General features: G+C 40.7%; 1 protein-coding gene across 1 annotated transcript; it reads right to left on the minus strand.

Moving 5' to 3' along the window:
- Positions 1-619: 619 nt before the first annotated feature.
- mogs (mannosyl-oligosaccharide glucosidase) lies at positions 620-9,830 on the minus strand. The gene is made up of 5 exons (XM_083974380.1): positions 9,756-9,830; positions 5,829-6,192; positions 4,864-5,087; positions 4,486-4,679; positions 620-3,052 (listed from the first exon to the last, which is right to left on the minus strand). The coding sequence occupies exons 2-5, from the start codon at positions 6,175-6,177 to the stop codon at positions 1,282-1,284; spliced, it is 2,538 nt and encodes an 845-aa protein (XP_083830506.1). The 5' UTR covers positions 6,178-6,192; positions 9,756-9,830; the 3' UTR covers positions 620-1,281.
- Between the last annotated feature and the right edge of the window lie 931 nt (positions 9,831-10,761).

Genomic DNA, 10,761 nt, shown 5'->3' on the forward strand with positions numbered 1-10,761 from the left:
GGCATTTTTGGGAATACTGGAAAGATTTCTAAAATAAAAGGGAAAAAAAGTAAGCCATGGTGGGATTTAACCTCCTGACAATAAGAACAATCTTATTAATACAAGATAGAAATATTCAAATCTGCACATACCCAGGCTGACTGATACATTTACCACATATGAATGTACTGTAACATGAAGCAATCAAAGTTGTGTATTAATTCATTGCATTTTTATGTTTATCATAACATATTTTGTTCACCGCACTCTTTCTCTTTGTGTCATTTGTAATATCAAATTCAAATTTTAGTGAAACATTTATTGTAATCATAGCTGGTTTACAATAGGATTAATTGTTGTGATTATGAACTGGTCTGTGTCATTTGTGAGACTCAAATGATTCTTTCATCCACAGCAAATCACCTGCAGTGATAAACATCCAGTAAGAGATAGAGGGTGAGGGTCTGAGCCATAACGACAAAGGTAAATGTTTTTTGTTGTTGTTGTTATTTCTGCCTTCTGGAGATTTTGTAGTTATGAGTAGAAGTAGCATCTCAACAAAAAAAGTAAAGTATGACAAAACTTCTTTAAACCATTTATTGTTTTTAACAAAACAAGATCAACGTCACAGTCCATGTTGTGTACCCTGTCTGTCATACCACAGGCTGTGTATACAAAATAGGGCTGCTTTTAGAAGCAGTAATTTTAGAAATATTGAGCAACACCGTCTGGACTTTTTTTTAACAATTTAATATCAAAATTACTAGTCACTGAGACAGAAAACCAAGGACATGGTTGATTAAAGAGAAAATGGCACATGTAACAATGAAGTCCCTTATTTTTTAAATGAAAGCACAATATGCTCCTTGTCTGTTAAGAACTGTCTTCACATAGAGTGGTGAAGTATGAATACTCCCTCAGTGAGGTGGACCGCCAATTTCCTGCTTTCTAAATAACAGTTTCAAATTAAAGATTGCAGTGAATGTGCAGACATGTGAAGGTGTATGAGAAGGAAATATGAGTTCATTAACTAGAATGCATCTTAAGTACATAACTGAAGCACTAGACAGTGCTTAGTTCCGCATACAGCAAAGTCAGGATAGCTGCACTTACACTTGTTTGAAATTGCCCTTCAGAGAGCACCTGTGAGAAACCTGTTATTTTAATTAAAGGTCATTTGTGGAAATAAGATCATACGTTTTATTAACCGCACAAGTCAAACTCTATTTCTGGTCATGGTATTGTTCAGTCCCATCTAGATAAATAACGGCCAGTACCTTTTAAAACATGAAATGAAATCTATCAGTACTGTTCAGCCATCATTAACACTGTCAGTGCTGACCAGCCGGTGAAGGGGTGGCTTCCTTGGCCTCTGCCAGTGCTGTCATTGTACTGTTCCCAGACATATCCCGTTTCTACATATTGTCTATAAACATTATTGATAATGTTAGTCCTGAGTTCCTCATAGAGAGCAGCTGCCTTTTCTTGATATGGCCCTTCCGTGTTGCTGTAGTAATGGAGGGCTCTCACTGCCAAGAAGTTGAGATTAATCCAAATTGGGCCCCTCCAGTAGGGGGCATCGTGTTCTGTGTTTCGCTTCATATACATGGGATCGGCCTTGGAGAGTGAACGCAGGCCATAGGGTGTCCAGAGTTTGTTGGAGTCTCTCATGTCTCTTAAAATATGTTCTAGTTTGGGTGAGTCAGGTTGGAGGATGTGCAATAAGAAGGGGAACAAGCTGACATAACCCACGGCATTAACATACTGTAGCTTGGGGGCCCTGCGGACTGAGCGCACAAGGCGAGCCACAGGGAACTGGTGACGAGGTTGTCCGGGAGGTACATACACCTTCTCCTGCTGCAAGGACACAGCCTGAGTGTGGTTGCCAAAGTCACTGAAGGCCTGGAGTTGTTCTGACCAGTGGAGTTCATCCAGCAGGTTGTTGTCACTGAGCACTTGGTGGGTAAGTTCGTAGGCCTGATAGGGCTCTCCGAGAAGCCGAGCTACACTAGCCATTATGCTTGAGGACAAGGCCATCCAGCAGCGCAAATCCACATGGCGCTCATCTGCTGAGGGGTGTGAGGCCCGAGGATAGTCATCTAACCCGGAAGTCAAGGTCTTGGGATTGAGGAAAAGATTGGTGTCCTTGTCCCGTCCACGCCAGCGGTAGGAGTTGGGTAAAGGTCCTGTCTGCGTGGTGTTGTACCATTCAAACCAGGTTTTCAATCTGGGGAAGATCCGTTGGAGGAACGGCAAAGTGGGCTGAAAAGCCGCCTTGTCTGGGTTAGCAGAGAGCTGTTCAATAAGTTCCTGAAGAGCTAAGAAAAGAGTAGGTGGGTTTGCATTCTCGTTCCGCTGAACCACAAACTCAGCTGGGACCTTACTGCGAGCTTCATCCCCCAGGATCTGCTCACGCGGGATCCAGCCCTCCATATTCATTAGGTCTATCCAGTGGGCAATAGCCTCCCTTGTCACCTGGGGATCCCACTTACTAAGCAGCAGCTGGTGAAAGCCCTCATCCCAAAGGAATCCTCTGGGGAAAAAAGAACGTGATGGTACGGCAGTGAACAAAGCACCCTCGGGGTATAGGAGCGGGTACTCATTGTAGGCTGACTGCACCACTGACTGACCATAGAAGTAGCCCATTCCACCCAACATGTTGCTGAGTGCTGCTTTGGCAAATCTAATATGTGCCTGGTTATATCCTTTGCTCTCAAGTCCAAAAGTCTTCTCAAATTTTGCATCAAACTCAGCTTTCCTCCTCTCTAGCTCCTGGGTCATAACAGAGCCCACCAGTTGGTTTGGTCGATTGTGGAAACTTGCAGACTCAAACAGAACTTCAATCTGGAATGGCATCTGGACAGTTACCTGGTGAACCACAAAGTCACCCTCTTTCCTTGTGTCAGCAGGTTTCTGTTGGTTTTGGTGATGGGGAGGCTTGTAGGTGTCTACAGCAATGTAATGCCTTTTCTCACCAGTGGGATGGCTGTAGACAAACCGGCGATTCAGACTGTGCTTCACAATGTCAGTCAGCTTCTCCAAGCCAGGAGACACCGTCTGGAGATAGTTGTAACTGAAAAGTTAAGAGACTATTATTAACTGCTCTGTGTTTTCAAATCTATGAAACAAGCAGCCACACAAATCTTTTTAGCATAGTTACAGGAGCTACTGCTGTACAGGTGATCTTCACTTAACTAGCTATGCTTAGGTAGCCTTAGCTAACTGTATCTTAGCCTTTGCTGTCTCATGTTGTACCGGTGACTCAGAGATAAAGTGACTGGTCACAGTTAAATCAAACTCTAGTCTCTCCCACTTACACCACATCATCCACCATCTTCCTACGATAACTCAAAATTCATACAATAGGCTTTATGCACAGCTCCACTACTTCCTGAAATAAGCCAGCTCGTTTATTTCCTGTCTTACATTATTGGACCAACTGATTAACCCAGGTGTGCCTGACCATTGTTGTGAGGTCAGACACACCTGGAAAAATAAAGCCTATTCTTATCATTTCTACCTGTTTATACTGTACCTTTCTCTTTTGCTATGCTGGTCTTCTCTGCCCTTCACAAAGTTGTGAAATACTGGTGCTTCTTTTGAATACTGTTAGCAGACACCCTGCAGAGATCCACGTTATGCAAAAAGTGCCACAACAGTTTTTTGAAGGTGGATAAACGCCTTCAATGATTAAAACACAGCTGCAGGAAAACACTAGAGCCCTTAAGTAAAGGGTCTGGTATTCTTTGGCTTTTCAAATACATACATGCTTTCTAGGCATGAATGCATATATAAAATCCATTTCACAACAGTGATGGAATTCATAGAACAAAGGCAGAAAGTCCTGCTTTTGCTTCCACCTAGTGGTTACATTTTTTTTACCCCAGTGTTGTTGGATCACACCATAGTGTTGCAGGATCACACTACAACACATTATGGCATTACTACTGAATATCATCCAAAAATGCGAAGTGTAAAAGTCTACACATCTGATATTGGCAATCTAATGTGTAGTTGGGTAACATTTAGGGTTCAGTGATTTTCTGACATGAAAATTTGATTTGTTTCATACTGTATTTTATTATGACCTGTACATTATTATGACTATTATTATTATTATTATTATTATTATTATTATTATTATTATTATTATTATTATTATTATTATTATCATCATCATCATATTATCACAATGTCTTCTTCCCTTTCTATCAAGATTTGCCTACATGTCTTCTCCCTTAATTGATGGATTGATAATTAAACTATTTGGATCAAAAAAGTAAAAATTATATTCTGTCTCTCTACAATGTTTATTAGCAATTTTTTTGAGGCAGTTGTTGCTGTGAAGTGAAGTCCTAACCGTCAATTTTCTTTGCTGGTTTCTTTACTCCAGATATAACTGAGCACTGGGAGTCATTCTACATTACATTCCCTAAGGGTTTCTTGATTATAATTTTTGGAAAGACCTGCTGACTTTACCATTCACTCCTGTATTTATTAATTTACCTTGCATATTTAGCGTTGGATAATTCCCCGGTAACAGGCTTTCGGAAGGTGATCTTAAAGTTTCCAAGCTCCTCTGAGGAACCAGTGATGGATGCAAGACGGTTTCTCTCCTCCACGTGAGCCTCCAGTGAGCCTTGTGTGTCTGCTGCTGCATAAAACATCAGGGAGATGACTGGTGCTTGAGGGGTATAGCTCTGGTGGATAAAGGAAGAAGAATTATTCCTTAGAATCATTTATATTTCAAACAAAAGACATTTAATTCAACCGCTGACTGCAATATCCAAGGCAAAAGCTGATTAAAAAAAGATGAAAAACAGTCAACATCATGTAAGGGAACATCTACAATAAATCTTACACATACACACTGTGAGAACTCACATGCTGTTTGGCAGTGACCCTCCAGGTCCAGTCGCCCCCGTGACCCCCTCCCATTCTCTTAACAAACTCCGTGGTAAGGGTGAAATTGTTGTCTCGGATTTCCTGGACCCCAAAGGTGACACCATCATGCATCAGCCAGCCATATCCTTGCAAACGATCCCCCTGCTCACAGGTGTGCCTCAAGTTTATGTCCATGTCGGAAAACTGGCGCATCCACATCATACCTGTGGAGATATGATGATGAAGTGAAATTGGTTGTATACCACAGATGATGCACATATAAAGCTGTTAAATTATGCTTTAAAATCCTTGTCAACAGTTTCAGATAAAAGTTAATTTCTTAAGTCAAGTGATCACATACACCAAGTTACCAACTGGGTTTTCAGACCACCAGTGCACCGGTGCTTACTCAGTAATACTAATCATCGAAATTGGCTGAAAGACTAAATAGTAGCAGGAACTGTGGCCATAATTGACTTGAAATTGACAAGTGCCTGAGTTTATTCCCCACCCTGTCCCTGTCTGATCTAGTGCAATGAAACACTGAAAATATCATCAATGAAGAAAAGTTTGTGTTTGTCTTTTGTATTTTCCACTCCAAGGCACTCACCTATAAGAAATAGCTACAGAGGTCCTCTGATATCCCTGCGGTTTGTAAACAATTTCACTGATATTCCTGACCACCTTCTCCCATACATTTATATAAAGTCTCTATAAAGCACAAACCACACACCAAGTTTCACACATACCCTACACACCAACACTCAGTTACAGGAAAGGAAAGATGTCCTCACTCATTTGATTTATCTTATTCTAATATTTATCTTAATTCTAATATCTATTTATTTAGTTATTCCTGTATTTCCACATCAGAGAAATGTCATGTCATTGTCATATTTTCCTTTAATAAACCCATCATAATTGCGCTTATCAGCTTCAGCTCGAGTGAGAATGCATCAGCCTACCTGTCACTATGGACCTGGGACTCCTAGTTTTCATGCCAAAGTAGACTTGCGGCCTGTACGACCCCCAGAACCTCTCTGGGGAAACTTTAGAACTACTGCTATTGACATCCAAGACAGAAGGTGATGGATGAAGAGTCACCACCCGTTTGGCCAAGCTGGACCGCATGTAGAGGGCATAAAAGAACCAGATCAGACTGAATATGCAAAGGCCGATGGAGATGTTGATGAAGACTTTGCCGATATCAACTTTCTTTTTCTTCTCCTTTCGGTGAAATGCAGGGGGCTTCTCATCTTTCCTTGGAAGGGGAGCAGCTTCACTGTTCACCACCCTCTTCCTCTGCCTGCCCATCCTGCCCTTCTGAAACTGGAGACAAGAAGGAGAAACATCAATCAGTGCCTTCTTATGCACACACTTTTTTATGAGGACAGAGCAAATTACATAAACAACAATGTATATTAAACGACAGGATCAAATGTTTATTTGACCTTAGATATCCCATATGAATGCAGCACTTCTGGAGAACTACAATGAGATACACCTTTTTATCTGAATAAAATGCAAACAGCTCTTAAGCAAGGTTTTTTCATACCACTCGAAAATTTTCAAGCTTTATTATCCGATAATATGACTATAATCATCTGGTTCAATTCATGGTCATTTCAGATGCTGCAGTTTGTGATACTGTAGAGCTGCACTGTGCAATACTTACCACATTTTCTAATATTTTGTCTGTTCCATTTATTTGAATATCAAACATTATTGGATTTTGAGGAGGCCAGTAAACAGGTCAATGACTTGACACTAATTGTTTTGTGTCCATATGGTTTAGTCAATCTTAAAAGGATTAAAATTTGAAATTATGATTTACTTGCACAAGTGATGTAACTATGAACATTTGCACCAAAAACTTAAACAACACACTACACTACAATTCTAAATAAAACATCATATCACTGGTTTGGCATGATGATCTTATATTTATTTATATATTGAAATTTAAACTGGGGAATCATGTGACAGGACATGGTATAACGACCCGACCCTGGTGATCACAGCTGCTGCATGACAAGGTTAATAGCTCTTTATAACTCATAAATTGATGTTTTAGGCCGGGTTTGGTCAGGTTTGGTAAGTTCACATGTCAAATGGTATGACCCTAGAAAAACATCAATAATCCATATGAATGATAAAAATGAATATTTACTTTATTTATTACTTACTACGTAAATTATTATTTACTTTAAAGTATGTTTGAAATATTTAGACCAAGGCCATGTGCTTACATGGGTGTGCATGGTAATGCCTGTCATGTTTGATTTTAAAATGACTAAAGGTGTAACGTCGGGTCTGATGCATGCTTTTAAAACATTTTTTAAAGGGACTTGGGGCAGGATTCATGAAAAAACACACATAAGTTTTTTAATGCTAATGGGTGATGAAGCATTCCAAACCAAAAAGAATGAGCCCACTCGTATCTCTCCACTGCCTTTAACAGGCTGTGTGCTGCATAATTTCTCGCGCAGTCCTGCGGACATGACGTCAGATGACGCTGAATGCGTGTCCTCGAAGGCTTTGATTTGCGACTGGCAGAGGTCTTGCAGTAAATAGTCAGGTGAACAGCGAGTAAAGAAATAGCGTCACTTTATTAAGTTTTTATATTTTTTCATGCGAGAGAGTGATTCAAATAACGCCTGTTAGGAGATTTGCTCCAACGTTTTCTGAAGTGCAGAGCAACTGTGGGAGCAGCGACCGGGAGCAGCAGCTCGTCACAGAGGCTGCAGCAGCTGTCTCCTGAGCTGATCAACCTCCGTCGTCAGAGAAAACGAGCTGAGTAACTTATCTGCAGGTTTTTAGAGGTTTACCGCCGGCTGGTTAAATTCTTTTTGAGAGATAAATGCTGGTCTCATTGATGAAAACTAACAACTGTGGCAGTTGCATTAGTTTGTTTGAATGAAAAGTGAAGCTTCAGGTGTGATTGGACAGAAGAGCAGCGCTGCCTCGGGGCTCTGCATGCACAGAAATCACCACATTTACATCAATAAATAAATGTTTTACAATGAACCGATCAGCCACATTTTATTTTATTTTACTTAGTTACATAACATGGTTACGGTACAGGGCAAAGATAGGCTACTTCACTACTCTAAACCAGAGCCAGTCTATCTAAACCAGCTTTGGTTAGAGGTCAGGGGCGCATTGCATTGTGGGATAAAGTACACAATGTAGACTGGTCAGATCATGGATCTAATACAGTACATCCATGGGTTAGATGCACACTAGAGATATTTTCCGAATCAGTACAACATCCGGGAATTTTTCTCATACTGCAGATTGTGCTTTTATTTGCACACTGTCTGCAACATAACAGTAAGCCTATGCGGTTTCGAATACAGCCACATCAGCTGCACTGCTTTGAAGAGTTCATGCGTGCCCCCGCACCGGCTTGGCTGATGGCTGCATGGCCGCAACAGTGGTTGTGTCACTAATGAGTCTTATTTCTTGATCCTGCCCCAAGTTCCTTTAAAGATATTTCTGAAATGCTCATCTTGCCAAACCATAATTGTCACTGACCCAAACACCCATCACATCCTTAAACAATCTAGATACAGATCCTTTTGTCTTTTGCCTTAATTTTCTTTGTTAGCAAGATACATTTTAACCAGATATTAAACAATTGAAAAATCGACTTTGATGGATAACTGAGCAGTCTACCAGGGCCCAGGGTCTGTCAGGAGGGGCCTTTAACTCTGGCAAGTGACCGCTAACACGACTTGTTGTGAAGTCAATCATATGACCAGAAAGAATCAGAAAATGAGCACAACTGGAGTCACTTGACACCCACCACATAAAGACACAAAATGCTCACAATGAGTAAAGATAAACTAAGGTACCTGTAAACAACCAAAAGAAGACGAGTTAAAATAAGCACAAAATGACCACAGTGAGACGCAGTGAAGCATTCAGGTGCCTGCACTCAGGGACTCTTTGTCTCGTAACCCCTGCATGGTAATGGATGGTAATCTATTTTGACATTTCTTAACAGTGAGACCTTCTTACTTCAGCAAATACTGAACAGCAGCCTGGCCACAGTCTATGAGCCTTGCCAATTTATCAGTCTAGTTCTTCTTGCCTATAACAATGAAGACAGATTGACTATGTATCCGTTTGACTTGTCTGACACTATAGCCTATTGAAAATAATTACGGTGACAACTTAAAATGTTGTTTTGTCTGAACAACAATCTGAAATCCAGAGGTGTTTACTGTCATGTATGACAAAGACAAGCATCAAATTCTGACAAATGGCATGTTAAACACTGCAAGTAATTGATATGTTCGTATTTCTTCTGCAATAAAAACCAACCTTTTAATCTTCCTATGTTGCAGCTCTACTTTAATGGCAGGAGCATTGAATTAGACTGACTGCAATGGTGCTTACTCCTAGTACACCCATAAAACAGGCAAGTGGTGGCACCTTTCCAATTCAAAGCAAGATAAAAACAACCAGCATAATTTGTTAACACTGTATCAGTTCTGTGGTGTGTTCCTCAAACGCCTCAGGCTAAACAGGACAGTCTAGCTGCCCCGTGCATGGTAAGTGTGTGTGATGACAAAAAATATGTTCCTTATGTCGCCCACTATATAATAATGAAACCTTCAATATTGACAGCGATTCCAGTTAAAATCACAGGCACCTGTTGTTTCACCCACAGCACATTCAGCCGGAAACCCGCCACAACGCCCAGATAAAGCAACGTAGCCTACACACTGCACGCTAGTCGTACCAACACGTTAACGTCAGTTTTAACGATACCGACCGGCTGTCGAAATGTAACTTAACACAGCTTTGAATAGCCAGCAGATGATACAATATACCTCCACGACGCAGTTCTAATTTATTTGTACTGTGAATAAACGATTACTGACCTGCCAAAATACAAGAAATACTCAGCTGCTCATTATCCGTTGCTAGTAAACTAGCTACTTCCTGGTCAGTGCCGCCGCCTCCACTGACGTGTTACGTCGGCGCCTCGTAATGCCGTGCTGCCTTCACGGACTGTCGGCAAAAACAAATGAGCAAGCATGGATCTATTATAAGACCAATATCATACATCCATGAGAACAAGCAATCTTTGCCTACCATCAATGAAAAAGAGGTAAATGATTATTAAGTTCATATTCTTTAAATTAGATGGACCTGAATTTTCTGTTGCTATGCAGGAACAGTTATTTCACCAAGTTCGCTCTTAAATTTCCACAGACCTGTTCGGAGAATTTTTTTTGTCCTCAAATGTAATTTATTTGGAATAATGGGAGTATTTTGTACCACAGCACTGCAAAGTGTTTTAAAAAAGAAAACAAAATAACCTTTTTATGATTTTCTTCCTTTGAAAATAGATTTTTTTTTAATCCCTATGCATTGTGTCCAACACAAATTAAAGCAGAAGTAAGCGGAATATTTGTATTAAAGCAGAAGTGAGTGATATATTTGTGTTAATATAAGTCTTAAATAGTTATATCTTCCGACAGCAATCACTTACATAGAGTGTTTGGACTGAAACACGGGTCTCTCAGTCCCTCTGCTCTGCTCTGAGCCGAAGAGAAAACATTTATCGTATCCTACAGTTTTTATCCAATGAGGAGAGAGAACGGCATGCAGGGCTGTGTGTGCAGCCAAGGAACGCTGTGAATGTGGTGACGTAGCGACGAGGACTGTTATGGTGCGTTCAAGGAAACTCGTATTTTTCCGACCGTGAAGTGGTACCAGTTCGATCTGGTACGAGTTCACCGGTCGGAAGTTACGAGTGGCCGTTATAGTGACTTTCACCGGTAAAACAGGTCGGAAAAACACGAGTGGGTTGCCTGGAACGCTACAAAGTCGTAAGTTGTGACTTGAAGCTGTAATTTACGATTTCAAAAGCCTGCCTGGAAC

Source organism: Trachurus trachurus, assembly GCF_905171665.1.
Source record: "Trachurus trachurus genome assembly, chromosome: 1".
NCBI lineage: Eukaryota > Metazoa > Chordata > Actinopteri > Carangiformes > Carangidae > Trachurus > Trachurus trachurus.